The 17,902-nt window shown below is 36.6% G+C and overlaps 1 protein-coding gene across 1 annotated transcript in view; it reads right to left on the minus strand.

Annotated features, from left to right (window-relative positions):
* Positions 1–3,766: 3,766 nt before the first annotated feature.
* LOC117119053 overlaps positions 3,767–17,902 on the minus strand; it is an 18,393-nt gene continuing 4,257 nt past the window's right edge. Inside the window, exons 5-16 of the mRNA XM_033263863.1 lie at positions 17,363–17,485; positions 16,932–17,018; positions 16,476–16,545; positions 15,815–15,944; positions 14,991–15,070; positions 13,638–13,749; positions 13,009–13,106; positions 11,973–12,084; positions 11,040–11,257; positions 10,406–10,472; positions 4,992–5,077; positions 3,767–4,737 (exon numbers count right to left, since the gene is read on the minus strand). Of these exons, the coding sequence (XP_033119754.1) occupies positions 4,449–4,737; positions 4,992–5,077; positions 10,406–10,472; positions 11,040–11,257; positions 11,973–12,084; positions 13,009–13,106; positions 13,638–13,749; positions 14,991–15,070; positions 15,815–15,944; positions 16,476–16,545; positions 16,932–17,018; positions 17,363–17,485 (1,472 nt within the window). The 3' untranslated portion in view covers positions 3,767–4,448. The remainder of the gene's footprint in view (positions 4,738–4,991; positions 5,078–10,405; positions 10,473–11,039; positions 11,258–11,972; positions 12,085–13,008; positions 13,107–13,637; positions 13,750–14,990; positions 15,071–15,814; positions 15,945–16,475; positions 16,546–16,931; positions 17,019–17,362; positions 17,486–17,902) is intronic.

The raw sequence follows: 17,902 nt of genomic DNA on the forward strand, positions 1-17,902 counted from the left end.
GGCGTTAACGTCCAAAGACGGATTCCGGTAAAATGTCCCTACGATAATATTTTTTTTCCATGCTTTAGTTTTATTTCGATGAACAACGATTCACATTGATTCATCGGTTAATAATTCATCACGAACAACAAAAGGTAAATTGTTTTGCACGTACAAAGCTACGCAACCACCACTTTTGGATTGTCTTTTTTTAGATAAGAATGTATATCCGGGAATATTTGTTAGTGGTCTATCATCGTTTTTAAGCCAAGATTCAGAAATGGCAATAACATCAAAGTCAAACTCAACTTTTACACTTATTTTTAAACCTTATGCATTCAATGCCAGCACGAAGATAGAAAAATGTGGGTATATGCACTTTGAAATATAGATAAAGTGTACATCATCCATATGTATATTATCAATTAATAGCATTTAACATGATAGTATATAATATTGCAACAGTAGATGCCAAAATAAATAAATAAATAAATAAGAGATAACTTACTAATAATAATAAGGATATTAATAATAATAATAATAATAATAATAATAATAATAATAATAATAATAATAATAATAATAATAATAATAATAATAATAACACACATAATAAAAACACATGGTTCGTAAATAAGTTCGGGCTACTTAATGTGCTATAACAAAAAAGGATACGGTAAGCCATTGCTCCGTCAGAGAAATATTAAGTAGAAGTATAAATATAATTAATTTTAATCATAATTAATATTATGACATGCTACAAATTAAGTGACAATAGCCAACGAGTTAAAAGAATAGACAATGTCTACCTAGGAGTGGAACAGACCTCACTATAGGCTAGGGCCATTGTGTCTTTTCGACTTTTTTTGCTAGATCCGCTTCGCAAAGATAATCAGTAACAATTAAGTTACTGTTTTTTAGTAATGCCCTCGCCTTCGTAAAGACTTGATGACGTTGGGTATATAACTTGGCAACAATATGCTTTGGCTTATAGTTCGGTGCACGGGTTTACCTGTCCGGTGGACGTTTTCATACATAACTTCCGGAATATTTAACTTATTTTTGATCAAATCTTTAATCTTCTCGACAGCATTTTTGTTTCTTTCCTCCGGTAAGCCACCAAAAACGCAAATTAAACGATCTTGAATATCTTTCGAACTTGTTGAGTTGTTTTTGCAGCGACATACAGCTTGATTTTTCTGTTTCCACAGATACTTCTTTAAGCTCAGCAGCTAAATTATCCATTTTCGTTTCTATTTCTGTGATTGAATTGCTTGCAAATTCAATTGATTCTTCCAATAGAGTCTGTTTGTTTTAGATTTTGTCCATCCTTCCTAATATGGTATGTTGGTTAGTTAAGACAGTGTCCAGCTGACCACGAATACCAAGCAAGTCCGTTGATAGCTTTTAAATTTCGCGCTTCAGTGCTTCCGTACTAGCAGCGGCGGAAGCTTTAGACGGCGGAGGCGACTCAGGTGATTGTGGGCCTACGTCTGCTGGTGATTTTTGGCCTACGTCTATTGGCTGCTTTTTTTTACCCATCTTCAGTATCATTTTTTACTTTAATGATAATCAATTCTAAAGTCCGGAATACACTTACAGTTCGGATTGTATATCGTTGGCTACGATAGTATTTTAGTAACGTTCTGTATATTTCTGACGGAGCTAGTTACTGACGTCTGTTCACTCAGCCATTCATGTTAATACTTGATTCATGTACAATACCCTGAACGTTGTGTAAATAGGCCATATAATCAATCTTTATTACATTATGTATTCATGTTCCTTGCACTTATTTATTCAGTAACAAACTCAATTCCTCTATTTATGACAGTGATTAAATTAAAATTTTGAACAATTGAATTTTGAACAATTTATTATTTTTGCAATAGACCACATTTTTTTTTCACATGAATTAAAATAGGTCTACGAATTGTGATTTGGTCATTATTTTGGGTCATGCTATACCTTCTGTGTCCAGGTGTTCGGCCCACTCTTGGCATTATATACCGGGGCATAGGCCACTATTATCTCTTCTTGTGAAGGCCTATGCCAATGTTTTCTTGAGTAATACCGGAAGAATAGGATGCCTTTATACACATCTAGATGTGTATAAGAGACAGGTATTATATTCCAGATTTTCTCTGGCAATACAAGGTTCTGAAGCGCCCTCACGCGAAAGTTCTCAGGTTACGCCCCTTTTATCTCACATATTCTGATTCCCCATAAAAAAAACTGGTCTAGAAAAACCATATGAGAATTTCTACCTCTCCAAGTGGCACCTATCTCAATTATAGCCTGGTCTAATTAGATCATGGTACAATGAAGAGATGAACTGTCAGATGCTTGGATTTGAAAGAAACAATTAAGAAAAAAAGGAAAAAATATTTAAGCGATTTTTTATTAATATTTAGGTTTTATTTGAGAAAAAACTAATCTATTCAAAATATTATAATGAAAATAATGTTAACTACGAATTACTCTTTATGCAGCTTTAAAGAGACTAACCTTTAATGGATGTTAAATTATAAGAAAGTGTTATTATTATCGTTATTATTATTATTATTATTATTCAATGGCCTTTATAATTACCGTTATGTCATTATTTCATGTGTAAAAAACTAAGAAAAGAGAAATGAAATAAAATTGGGTGTAACTCCAACAAAAGAGAGAAAAAAAAACTATATAAATCACTTATGGCTCCACTTCTTGAATATTGAAATGTCATATAGGGGACGTTCAAATAAAACTCAAAGCAAAAAGCTCCGAATTTTCCAAAACCTGGCATCTAATATCATTACAAAAACATCAAAAAGCGATTTCAGTAACACAAGCTCTGCAAAAGCTTTTAATGAATGAACTTAGACCAAAGGTTGCTCATAAATGATGCCACTTGGCCATCGCTATGTATACGATCATGATTCATGAGTAACCTTGTATAACCTCCAGTTTTATATATGTGGTTCTGATTGTGTCAAGACAGAGAATGGATTTATACTCGTACACCTTGATGAGGGTTGAAAGGGTTTATTCATCAAAATGATACGGTTTGAACTGAAAATAAGATTATAAAAGTCATAAAGTCGTGTTATAGAAAATCACTGAACTGTAATCCTAAATAGTTAAAATATAATATTGTAAATAAGTGGAATGGGTTATTGTACTAATTAACTTTCATGTAGAAAGTAAACAAAATAATCTGCACACTGTAGAACTCAAATAAACAGAATAATCCATAAACTATAATTACTTAATCACAAGTTACCAAAATTATAATTAACAAAGCACACATAATGCAGTCAACCTATTAAACTACTGTAACATGTTACTTGTTGCACAGCATAAAGCCTATATTATTTATATCATAAGATACATCATAACAATTAAATCTAATCAAACCTAAAATATAACATAAAATAAAGTTAAACTTACATCTGTATCCTCTTCAGAACCGTTGAGTAAATACAGTAAAAATTGATATTATAAGAAACAGTACAGTCGTTTAAACAATAGAAGTTGAATTGGGTTGAGTTGAATGTAGAGTGTCTAGAATTAGAAGAATGCCAAGCCAAACCCTGCCAAAGGGGCAAGATAAGACAATAAGGCTAATTAGTGTGCCTGGCCTTATGATTACTTTAACATATTGAGCAGGCCCTACTGGTAGTGGACAGGGCTAGTAAAGGGTATGAAGGTCACTCTATACTAATGTAACGCTGATTATTTGGTTGTCGTGTGTTGTATGAACAGCGTCACTTCAAAGTATACAAAATTACACTGAAACAGGTTCTTTAATTGAGTATCGCTCGGTTTCCTTTTTATTCAAACTACTACATGAGATAACTTAAGATAAACATTAAGTTTCACTGATGTCAGACTGTATATATAAAAAGGATGTAGTCCGGCGTTTAACTCCTAGTCTAATCTCGTTGTTATTCTCCTGCTAGCTCTATCCGAAAATTCACTGTTCACTAATCATCATCCACTATATCTAGTCTATGCTAAAATCTAGAGAATGTCCATAAAGTGATTAATTGCCTACTTTAGTCGGTCTTGTGATGGGAACATTCTCATAGCCTTCAGAATGTCCCTGTACTAAATGGAGGTCACATTAAAGTAGTTTAACTTGAGTTTTGACCATACTAAAGCTTCTGGATAGAGCCTAATCATTTCTTGGTTTGTAAGTATAGGTGCGACTGGGATTAAATAGGTGCTTATAAAAGAAGAAAACATATTTTAGTAAGAAAATGTGCAATGGACCTTTTCCGGAGTGTTAAAAAAAACTTTAAAATTGACCAATCAAAAAGTGGTATTTATTAGCCAGGAATACGTGCTTAACGGCAGATTCCACTTGTAATCAAACTGCAGTGTGCCTTTTACCTCTTCTGATACAATTATATTGAGGCCTTAACTAAATATAGAGCATAAATCACAAATAGGCCTACACTATATTACTGAAGGTAAGTTTTGCACTACATCGAAGAAGCTGACGTCGCACCTTCGGGATTTTTTTCCAATTCAGGATTTCCATGACCTTTAAGGCAATCATCATTCTTATTTCGGTCTCCGTTTTCGGTGGTGCTTGATTTGAGGCAGCGGTTGTACACATAGTAAATTGAAGCAGTGACGATGAACTGTACCCACACTAGTATCGAGAAGATAAACTGAAGTAACGGAATGTCAGTAGTCCAAATTCCCATAGACCACTTCCCAAAGAGAAACACCAGTGCAACCAAGTACAGTACAATCGATGACATAAGCCTATTGAAATAAAGGACAAAAGAAACAAGTCAATGGTAAAGACGACTCATACTCTCATAATTGTACTGTAGTAAATAATATTAGGATGCTGAGTGATTTTTGGTCCTTCAAAATTTGATATTTATACTAAGAACACTGTAATTACAGGACCTATTCATCAGAAAGCATATGAATAAATAGGTTTAGGCCTACACCTCGTGTTTCAAATTGCTATTACATGTCCGGGTCTTTCAACTACCGGTATTACTACATACCTACGAATACGGTTTCTCTCCTGACTGTCACGGGCCGTCATGTTACCGACTTTGTTTAACTTGTAAACACACACGGAAAAAGATATCTGTACAAAAATATACGTTTAAACATTTAATCAATAATGATTCTATATATATATAAATATATATATATATATATATATGTATATATATATACTGTATAGGCCTATATATATGTATATATATTATATATTCTGTGCCAATATATATATATATATTCATTATATATATATTCATTATATATATATGTGTAATAGTCTTAAAGTTGTTATATACCGCCCTCTTTCTTCCCCACCCCTCATCTGACACTTCCTGTCCCATCACCAGTAGCAACACTGTCATTTCTATCACATGTTGTTGCTGAGTCATAATCTTCATTATCATCTGAGAAAACTAGTCAATAGTTTTCCCTTTAAATCCATTTATACAGATACAAGAATTAAAGTTTGCTATCAAAGTTTTACAAGTCAAGCGAAGTCTGTATTATTTTAGTGTGCAACAATGCGAATAAACGCCCCCACGGTAGATCGTATCCATCAACTACAGAATAACCGTAACATAATTTTGGCGCCCAATGTGGGGCTTTGCACAATACTGATTTGCTGTGAAGACCAAACGTTTAGGAAGAAAATGGATACAACACTGCCAGGGCACCCACGACTCCCCCACAAGCTACACGGAATCAAAATGGCCGAACACCAGTATCCTTGTGTTCATGCTTCGGACTATACCGGAACTTACACCATTATTAATCATTTAAGACAGCAAATACAGCCTCATGATCACGATACGAACTACACTTCGCACGTCAATATGGGAGACTTAACTATATCAGAGTCAAATACACCTAATGACCGTCCTGCTGTACAGCAGCAAACGAGCCGACCAAAAAGATATCTGCCACAAATACCAACTGGATCATCGTATAAAGACACTCGAAATGTAGTAAGCAATCATGAGACCAGACCACCACATGCTCTAGAAATGCAGATCGATTTGCAGTTACTCCAAGGCCAGAACCAGTAAGAACACCTTACACGGCACAACCAATTCCTATGCAAGAGTCGTCTCCAGTAATCGTCTATCCTGCGTCGTCCCCAACTAATACAGATAGGCGGCCTGTAGTTTTACAGCAAACAATATCTAAGCCACCAATATTTTCTGGAGAAACCCCCGTAAAACCAGGTGATGCTACGTACGACGAATGGCGGTATGAAGTTCGTATGTTAATGGCTGAAGATAATAGTTATCCACCATCATATGTCCGAAAGTCACTGCGCTAGGCGTCTCACCATGAGGTGCCAGAGTTTAAAAGAAGTTCTAAAAAAATTAGATACTTTCTATTCATCTGTTGATGATGGCGTTGTACTCCTCCAGAAGTTCTATAGTTGTAGGCAAAATAAAGATGAAAATGCACGCACGTTCTTCTACCGTCTGGAAGACTTGCTCCACCAAGCAAGAGACAAGGGCGAAATTGGTGATCAGTCTGATGACCGGTTACGAGACGTGTTCTGGAAAGGATTACGTGATGCCAATATCAAAGCCTCTCTTCATCATCATTACGAAACTAAGATTGCGCCAGAGCGTCTTTTGCGACTAGTAAGGGAGCAGGAAGACCAATCCGAAGTTCCACCTAAACAACGGAATGTGACTGTACACCAACAAGCCACCCTTCCAACACCCAGGCCAGACACGATCACCCAAGACACACACACACTCCAACGCTTACTAGGACCACCCAACGAAACACAGATAATAATAAATGAAATGACTTGTAGCGCTTTGTTGGACACTGGTTCCCAGCTGACTACCGTTTCCGAAACATTTTTCAAAGACAACTTGGCCAACAACGGGACAACACTATACCCATTAAATGATTTATTGTTCGTCGTAGGAGCTGGTGGACAATTTATTCCGTTCTTAGGATATATTGAAGTTGCCATCACTTTACCAAAACTAAAAGGAACAGAGGATATCACCCTGTATGTATTAGCATTAGTTGTTGCTGACACCAACTACAATAAGAATATACCAGTACTTATCGGTACTAATACCATACAACAATATCGTGAACATTGCCAAGAGAAGTATGGAAAGCGTTTAATATGGTGAACCGCCCATATTAGCATACGCCGACTTCAGCCAACCATTTATTCTAAATACTGATGCCAGTGGAGACGGTCTCGGGGCAGCGCTGTACCAGCTCCAGGAAGGCAAAGAACGAGTAATCGCATGTGCAAGCAGGGGCTTAAGCGGGAACGAAAAGAGGTACCCTGCGCATAAATTAGAGTACTTGGCGCTGAAATGGGCAGTAACTAATAAATTTCACGAGTATTTATACGGCAGAAGGTTTGAAGTCAGAACCGACAATAATCCACTAACATATGTTGCCACTACTGCGAAACTCGATGCGGCTGGTCATAGGTGGTTGGCTGCACTGTCCACTTACGATTTCACCGTGTCATATCGTCCAGTAAAAAGGAATGGAGATGCGGATGGCCTCTCTAGACGTCCACACGAGGAAGTAACCGAGAATGAGCAATCAACCCTTACCCCTGAGGTAATAAAAGCAATTTGCCAGTCTCACATATTTTGCTTTCCCATTGTTGAGTCTACAAGTACATCGTCAGATGCCATTCCGGAAACACTACTAAATCCAGTGCATTGGCCTGGCTCGGAGACATTCCCGAAAGTAGCAATAAAAGGAGTGGCGTCGTCTACAGGAAGAAGATCCCATTATCAGTGCCATAATAAAGTTGAAACTGGTGGGACAGCGACCATCTAACAAAGACAGGAAGCAGATGGCACCTGAAGTGGTAATGCTATTGCGGGAATGGGACCGACTACAAATCAAGGAGAAAACTCTCCATCGTGTCAGGCAACAAGATGGTGAAACCAATTACCAGTTAGTAGTTCCGGAAAAATATCGAGAACGGGCAATGGCTGGTATACACGACGAAGTCGGACATCCAGGAAGAGACAGGACTCTTGAACTTGCCAGATGTCGATTTTATTGGCCCAATATGGCATCTGATGTAGCCGACAGAGTAAAAAGGTGTGAGCGATGTACTCGTCGCAAAGTACCACCAGAGGCCCACCGGGTAGCACCTTTGGTTTCAATTGTCAGCCACGAACCGATGGAACTTGTATGCATCGACTACTTGACGCTTGAACCATCTGCCGGAGGGATCGAGAATGTACTCGTAATTACCGACCATTTCTCAAAGTATGCAGTTACTGTTCCCACTCGAAATCAGACAGCTAAAAAGACAGCAAAAGCATTATTCGATAATTTCTTTATCCACTACGGTATTCCTACTCGTCTGCAGTCAGACCAAGGGCGAAACTTCGAGAGTGCCGTTATCCTAGAACTGTGTAAGCTGTTATCCATCACAAAAAGTCGTACCACACCCTACCATCCAGCAGGGAACGGATTGTGCGAGCGATACAACAGAACTTTACTGGATATGCTTGGAACACTTCCTGTGGAAAAGAAAGCGCATTGGAAAGATTTTGTTGGCCCATTAACGCATGCATACAACTGCACGAAACAGAGTTCAACAGGTTATTCACCGTATCTTTTAATGTTTGGACGCAACCCAAGATTGCCAGTTGACGTATGTCTAGGTCTCACACCATACAGTGTTTCCGAGGCAAACCACGCTACATATGTTTCTGATCTTCGAAAAGGATTAACGTACGCATATAGCAAGGCGTCAGCGGCCAAATCTATGGAACACTTTGACCAATCTGCAAGAGAAAATACCCTTGAGGATGGGGATCGTGTTTTAGTGAAGAAAGTGGCCTTTCATGGGAAACACAATTTAGCAGACAGATGGGAGCAGCAGATTCATGTGGTGATAAAGAAGATTTCAAACGAACTTCCAGTTTATGAATTGCGACCGGAGAACGGAGGAAAATGTCGCATACTTCATCGAAACATGCTACTTCCCTGTAACCATCTCCCCATTAAATCAGAACAACCGGAACCAAAGCAACCACACTTAAAGCATCACCAAACTGCAGAAACGCGTCAGCTACGAAGGTCTAAAAGAAACAAAGAAACGTACACCCAACCAAATAGTGACGAGAGTGATAGTGATGAAATACATACTGCCACAACGTATCAACTCAGAGCGACAGCACCCGCATTTATACCGACTCCTAGCTCGCAACCTATCACACAAACCGTCCAGCCTTCATAGCACCATAGCAGCTATGTATATTGAATGATTGTTACCTAACCTAACTATAGTATTACCTTATAATTTCAGAACATGTTGGAGGCAACATTTTGAAAGCGGGGGAGGGTGTAATAGTCTTAAAGTTGTTATATACCGCCCTCTTTCTTCCCCACCCCTCATCTGACACTTCCTGTCCCATCACCAGTAGCAACACTGTCATTTCTATCACATGTTGTTGCTGAGTCATAATCTTCATTATCATCTGAGAAAACTAGTCAATAGTTTTCCCTTTAAATCCATTTATACAGATACAAGAATTAAAGTTTGCTATCAAAGTTTTACAAGTCAAGCGAAGTCTGTATTATTTTAGTGTGCAACAACGCGAACAGCGCCAAACAGCTTATATAGAACAAAATAATTAAGTTCCATTTGAGTCGTAATACTAAAACTAAACCAATATATTGTAAAACTGTCTCTTATACACATCTAGATGTGTATAAGAGACAGTATATATATATATATAATCATCTGTGCCAAGCAGCAAAATCTTAGATATTATTATTGATGTTGAATCCGTAATAGGCCTAAATTCTTACAGGCCTTAGTGGCCTAAACCGAGATTGCGAGAGATTGCGGGTTTGATTCTCAACAGAAACCTCTCTGTATTATTATCTTTGATTTATGTATTAGGCCTATATCTCTTTAATTTAAGACCCTCCAATTCAAGACAATCTCCAATTAAAGACCATTTTCTGTGGTCCCATATTTGGTCTTTGTCTTTTATCTCTATTAATGTCTTTTATCAATTCATTATTGTCTTTTAATTATTATTGTGTGCGAAACCTGTGTATTTTTTTATTATTTTAATTGTCTTGGCCTTTCATTTTTTACATTTTAAACCTTTCCTTTTATATACTCGCTAATAATGTAGTTAAGATAAGTTTTCCGGGGCTCCAGACTTTTGTCATGGTAATTTTGTGGCTTTCGGGGCCCCAAGACACTTGAATAAATAAATGAAATGAAATGCAATTCTGAGACCAAAGCTGAAGACCACGAAAAACCCGGTCCCAAAAGTGGTTTTTAATTGGAGGGAGACCTTTATTTGAATTTGAAATAAAGGTGGCTCAGTGACAAACTTTTACATGGAGGGTCTATTGCGGTATACCAATTCGTATGTATGTATGTATAGCCTGGTTCAATTTGACTTACCAAAAACAACCCAGTCATTGGTCCAAAAAGAGTCCAGATAGCGCCATTTTCGGTATTTGGCCAGTGTCTGAAAAAATCGGAATATCAGTTTAAGTATATTTTTCGTAGTGAAACAAGTGCAGAACTCCATTATGCATTATTTCCTATCCTATCACAGTAATGAAAGGAATACATAGTGTATGATCACAGTCTTTTAGTTGAAAGAATTAAACCATAATGTTTGGTAGAAGCACATCCCGCACCGTGAAAATCAAACCTGCCGATAGTTAACGTGCCAGTCACCGGCACTAACGTATTTTTCTTGTAACGCTCTTATTATATTCTTATTTGTATTACTATAAATTGCAAATGTTCTGCACCAAGACTTCTTTACGTTGAAAAAATATACACAAAACTATTGATTTGTTGTTTTTCTCACGTACAGTATGACGTTTCTCAATTCCCATTTGGAAATGATTTTTCTTTTGAATCTTGCATACTATCCAGTGCTACCCAATCACCGAATTACGTCAGAAAATTATGTTGGCAGAGCATTACTATACTGTCTAAAACCGGAGTAATATTTTTTTTTCTTGTAATTAACTTTTGCGTGGTCAGATGGAAAGTATTCTTGTTTTTACTTCTAGAAACTTACCTGTAGTTGTAAGAGGCGTAATTTTCCACATAACAACTGCACAGAAAGACATATATTAATGGTACAGTCCAGCCAAATATCTGATAAAATGATCCCAAGCTGTAATTTGTGTTTTCCGGTTGTTTTATAATTGATTTATCTACAACCCAAAATAGCATCCACACGTTTAAAGTTATCAAACTATATGCCAGCGATTGTGCAAGAATATCCTGCTGCGTCTGTAATTATAAAAAGAGAAAAATTATACTCAGTTTTACCATGTAGGCCTACTATTTTTTTAATATCCCATAGGAGAAGATTCACTTTGGATATTTGGCTGGTTTGTTTTTTTATCATTAGAGGGCGGTTGGCGCAACGGTGCCGGTCCCGGCTTAAAGATACAAGGCGCTAAGATATGTGCACTAAGAACTCGATCAATGACTTGGGGTCCCTTCTGTCTGTGCACCCTGGTCCCTTCGTGTCTGTGCACCCTGGTCCCTTCGTGTCTGTCACCATGCATGGCGTTATTAAATTCGTCGAATGTTTGTAAACCAACAAACCTGAATTTTCAGATAACTGTTGGTTATGAAGTTTTGCATACATGTAGTATTACATCACATAGGCTATACTGGAAATGTATAAACAATACTCAAACTATACAGAAATTCAATTTATTAGCTAATTTTCTTTATATCCCACCATGCCACACTGGATACTCAAAGATTGGTCTGATACAAGTAAACACCCTAACATGGTCTTCTACTGATACGCCAGAACCCCTCATCACGAATAAGGCAAACATTCTCCATGATGCTTTAACCACTAAAAGCTGGGCCATTATTTCTGGATTGTAACCCCTGCAACTTTATGTTGCTGACATAATTAAAAATATATGGAGTATTTAAATTCAAATAATGTCAAATGATACTAAATAGAGAAAATAAATATGCTTACGCTTTCGCGGAAATAATCAACACTTTCATCAAATAACAACGCCCCGTTAGCCAGAAGAATTGATGAGAGTATATTGTTGAAAATATCAGATCCTTCAGTGCTGACTTCTAACCTAAAAAAAATATCATTGATATCTGTTATCATTGGCATTGCTCTTGTTATTGTAGGCAAGCGTATACTATAGTAAGGACATTAAACCGTAGGCCCAGTGTAGGCATTTGGCCAGGTCATGCCAGGGCCAGGGTCCCCCGTCGGGGGGCCAGGGCCCCCCCCCGTCGGGGAAAGGTGGCCTCCCCGTCGGAGAGAAAAAGCACAATTCATCGGGGAGAAAAAAATATTATATGTACTTTTTACATAGGCCTATTAGTAGACTCTAAAATCGATTACATAAGCCTTTGAAACCCCTAAATTGTCGAATTTAGGGGTTTCAACGGCGACGTCGTTGACCCCCCCCCCCCCCCCCCCACCCACTCGGGCAAATCCTGGGGCCACCCCTGTGCCTCTCTCCACCCAGGAGTACAAGTGGGTACCTGGTAAGTTCGAACACAACTGCGCTGATTACTAGCTGCAATATTATGGAATTTTCCCCAGGTAGCTGAGTATGTGTTTCATACGTGTTTGTTTGATCCAATGACCGCTTAGAGGCTTTATGCATGAAGCGCTATAAGACCGACATATATTAATATTATTATAACTATTACTAGCATGAAGAGCGCTATAGGACCGACATATTATTACCTATTGCAGACCCATATATAACACTTTCTCACCCGGGCCCCGTGACTCGTCGTTACGCCACTGATCCGTATCATTGTCCTTATCTTTATTATCATCATCTTCTTCTTCTTCGTCATCATCATCATCATCATCACCCTATCCCTCATCCCAATCCCTTGGCATTGACCTTTTTTCCTTTGTTTACCCATACTTACCCTACCCTTTACCCTTATTTTTACCATTCCCCTAGGGTATTACTCCCTACTCTAACTCATTTTTCATTACATATGACAAAACAAATGAAAAAGTGTTTTCATACCCATTCCAGATCTTATGTGCAAAAAATGTTATAATAGAGGCCATGTTCACTCCACTTCCAGTTACAGCCACAATTTTTTCGCCAGTAGGAAGTTTAAGCTGTGATTTAGATTAATCAAAAAATGCATTCAGAATAGAGTTTTTTTTTTAATGAAGCTATATTCAGATGCGACTTTTACCTTATTATAACACGGTGGATCATAAGTGGTTGACGTTCGGTGCTCTCTGGCCTAGAATAATTATCTAAAAGCGAAACAAAAAACCCTTCCCATAATGTTTCACTCATTCCATGTCATTCTCTCTCGTTTCAATATATTCCCGTTCTGAATTTCCTTTATCCTGTAGGCTATTTTTCTTCTTATTTCTTTCTTATTCTTGTTCTCTCTTAATCTAGCCTATTCTGTAATGCTTGTTTTCATTTCTCATACTCCCTTCTCTTACCACCCTCAACTTCGTTTTTCTTCACATCATTTTCTTTACACGCGCCTAGTCTTAACATTCAGTTTGAACACCATTTTCCACATGCATTATTGTAATCTCAGTATATTTTTGTGGAAATGGAAGGGAAGAAGAAGAGAAATACTTTTCCTTCTTCCATTTTTCATTTTCAATCAAAACTGACATACTTACGGCCGGTAGTGCCTCTAATATAACAACATACGCGTCAGCAAGCGGACATTTGCAATAAACTCCTTCATAGGTAAAGTTTTGGGCTACTGTCTCACAGCCAACTGTTGAGATACTTTAGAAATGAAAATTACACAAATTATTAATTGATTACTAGCTACAGCACAAGCCCTTATCACTGAAAATACAGAGGTATAATTTTGCCACGTATGGTTGTGGATACCATTTTACTTCAAACATGTGAAAAGTATAACAAATAATTCTTCTTTTACGACGTGATGAATGCCCTAAGTGACGTGTTATATGTTGGCCTGCCGAATACTCAGTAAAAACTTTCGAATCGAACCCACGATCTCTAGATCCTGATGTCTTAACCACTAGACAATCGAGCGCTTGATGGCTAGTGATGAATCCGATCCCCAGTAGCATTCTACTCTTTCAAACATTTTTCGGTTTGGGTCGTCATCAATAGGTCACCAAATGATGTCCCATCCAATGCCGTATCCAGGATTTGAAACAGCGCGAAACAATATCGGGGTGGGCCCACGTTACGTGTAAATTTAAATAATGTGGACCCATTTTCTCATAAGTTGACCCATTTTACGCAAAAAATATGAAAATATGGACCCATTTTCTTAAAACTTTACTAATCTATGCAAAATATGAGAAATCTGGACCCTTTTTTCACAAAGCGGACTCATTTTTGCATAAAACAGCATAATTTAGACTCATTTTTAAAAATGTGGACCCATTCTTTGTGGACCCAATATAAAATTGTGTGGGACTGTCCCAATAGCTGGCTACGGAATTGTCCCCATCAAAAATGATTGAAAACCAGGGTTTTAGACAATGGCAGCCTGGTAGCCACATCAACTGTATATAGGAATTTATACTTTGGTGTATCTACTTTCCTTGTCTACACGCGTATACATTATTTTTTGAGTGCTGCAGAATACCCTCAAGAATGGAATCGCCCGTCGTGTTCTGGTACATTGTTTTCTTGTGTGATGTTATTATACTTGAGGGTAAAAATTCGAACTTTGATCATGACTCTGATCTTGTCCATTGACCCTTTCTTTCGAAAATTTAATGGTGTTTTTCTTTGATTATTATGTACCATTCAACTAAATTTATGATGACCCGTTCATTAGTTTTTGTGTAATCTTGCTAACAGAAAGACAGCAGAGAATGCATAACCTTCTTGACAGAGGTAATAAAACTCAGTTTAGAGGTTAAGCTTACTCGAGGTTCACCTCTCGCATTCATTTCCTTATACCCATATTTAGATGGCGTCACTCGTAAGTGCTGAGAGTGACATTAATCATTACAAATTGAAAACATCTACTAAAAACTTACGAGTGTGTTTCATCGATATAAGCACATATTGGTGTGTTCGATATTTCAGCTTGAGAACATGAATCGTCCAGCAGTGTTACCTGTAATACATTATTATTATTATTTGTTCAGTCTTTGTCTTTTGTTATTAAATTATTATATTGAAATATTTAAAATAATTTAATAATAAAAACTAAAAATGGAAAATATAAAATTATCGTAAATTTATTGAAAACACATGAGTTTGGACTGCTGTAAGTGTCTGTTTTTTCATATCTGTAATTTGTTGCCGATAAGGTCTGTTACAATATCGGAGGCATCAGCCGGCCTGTGCAAATATAATACTTTAGTTTTATACGTCATCATTATGCCTTCTAATCTGTATTTAGCCCTCTTTAACGTCGGCAGATCAGTTGACAATGAGACTCTCATGGTAAATGCATTAATAGTTTACCTAAATAATAGAATAAAATGCTTTAAACATACTGTAGACGATAATAATTAATACAAAATAATATATTATTAATCGAAATGATTATAACCAGTACAAAAACTTAGTAAAAAGACACAAATTTAAAAATAGTTAATTAACTTATTAATATCATACAATCTCGCACCTCCATTTGTCAAAGATGCGGTTAAACAACTTTGATGGCTAAATAAAACCTGGAATATAGTATATGACCCCGAATTTCTTTGTAAAACATGACATCCGATCGCACAAAAACAAGCTTGTACCTATTAATTATCATTAGATATTGTGTTGTTTTTTTTAAAGCACAGGAGTACTTTGAATCAAATGAATTAATTTACATTGCAATAATACAACTTCAAGAGCAACAAACCTCAGGTTTTACTGTAGAGGGCGGAAAGTGCAAGTTCGCCTGGGGGTATAAAGACCGAAGATACTGCGAAATCGTAAAGAATTTGCTTGCTTGGAAATAATTTCCGTACCTACTGCTACCGTTGACATGGCTATGGAGAAACATCGAATAAATTAAAATTTAGATAAAACGTAATTTATTTCCAATATTTCTAACACCTCTCAAAGTCTGGCCTATCTTTCTTGTTCATTGGAAGATTGAATGATAGGTGCCTAAAGCCGGTAGGAAACCCTGGCCCACGCAATGTAAACCTGAATTTTAAATTAAGAATGTAATCGGAGTATAACTTTGGTAGGACTGGGCCTATTTTTGCATGTTTGATGGTTCCCAGATCAGTAGACTGGGTTCCAGTCCCTAAACTTTGTCTCCTAATCAGTAAAAAAGCTGGAATTTTGGCACCAATGGCGTTCCATATTACCTATTTGCTTGGCGTTTCATAGTATACTTTTTCTTGGATTAGTTCGCATCAAAAAAGTTTCTCGACGCTGGTGGCGCTTTCCGAAATGTGCTAATACTACGAAAAATCAATAAATTAGAGACTTGTGGCAAGTCTACCAAATAAGGTATTATAATTCGAAGAAATCATCACTTCCAAGTCCACTATTATGAATTATAAACTTACGTTTTGACTTGGTTTATCCATTCTTCATATACAAAATCCCACACTAGAGAAACAGTGCAACCTGCATCTACTGTTGAGTGAACATAATTTCTTTATCAATTATTGTTTATGCACACACTTAGTCAACGGTAGGCCTATACTTTCATAAATTTACGCCACATTTCGAACACACTTATGGACAATTTGCACAGAAACACAGAAAATTCATATTTGCATATTAAGTTAGACGACGAAGCATCGTTATCAAATTAACATAATTAGGCCTGTATAAAAAACATAACGAGTGGCAACAGACGTAACGACAGACATATGGCTAGTGTACAGGATTTAATCATTTGATATTTGTATATATTTTGCTACCTATATCTTTTAATAGGCCTACATGCGATTTTATAGCTGGACATACTGAAAGTTTATTGTAGTTTACTAGGCTTACTTAGATTTTACTATACGTACCATCCATAAATTCAAAAGAATAAGTGACTGGAGTAGTTTCGTGTACGAAAAAATCTCTAAAATAGCCATTTACTTGAACAGATCCATCTATAATGAATGTCGATAGTAATAGTAATAATATCCAACACTAATGATAATAATTGATTAACAAAAAACAATATACCTACAGCAGAAATTGAAAAAACACACAGCAATACAATATGCTTTGAGCTAGTCACGGATACTTATACCCCATAAATCTGTTCCTCTCTAACGTGCAAGACGTCATTTATTAAAAACACCAACATTACCTGGTACCTATAAAGCATACTATAATTGTCATGTAATAATATAATGTACTAAGTGAAAAATATTCCACATTTTTCACATTAAGTGTTTACTACCTTAAGTTATATCTGTGTTTATATAACTGTTGTTTAAAATATACTTACAAGACTCGTAGCAATAGTTGATATCCAACTTTTCGTTGGAAGTTACGTTCATACAAAGTGGTAGAAATGAACTTCTGGCAAACTGTATCCCATTCTGGAACTCTTCCAATGTTTTTACCGTATCTTATTAAAAGATAGATTAAATTTAAACGACTATATATAATGATTCTGCCAGCCTAATCAACTTGGCTATATACGGATCTCTATTAATAACGTATGATTTACAATGGCATTATGCAGTACTCTTTAACAGTTTTTTTTTTTATTTCTATGAAACACTATCAAGTCGAGTGTCTTATCACCCAATATGGCAGGTGAATCCCATTGGAAATAGGAGTTAATTTTCCTTCATTACCTATTATCTCTATATTCCTTGGAGTAAAACAGAATAAATAAAAAATAAAAATAAATAAATCTAACCCCAGACCTTTTCATAACTGGTTCTAGTGTTCACACATAGCGAAGTTCTGAACTAGAAACTACCGTAACTTATTATTGAGCAAAATAAACATGTATGTTCGTTTATATATTATATAACGA

Source organism: Anneissia japonica, unplaced genomic scaffold (genome assembly GCF_011630105.1).
Source record: "Anneissia japonica isolate Jap-2015-1 unplaced genomic scaffold, ASM1163010v1 scaffold1826_len1998817_cov189, whole genome shotgun sequence".
NCBI lineage: Eukaryota > Metazoa > Echinodermata > Crinoidea > Comatulida > Comatulidae > Anneissia > Anneissia japonica.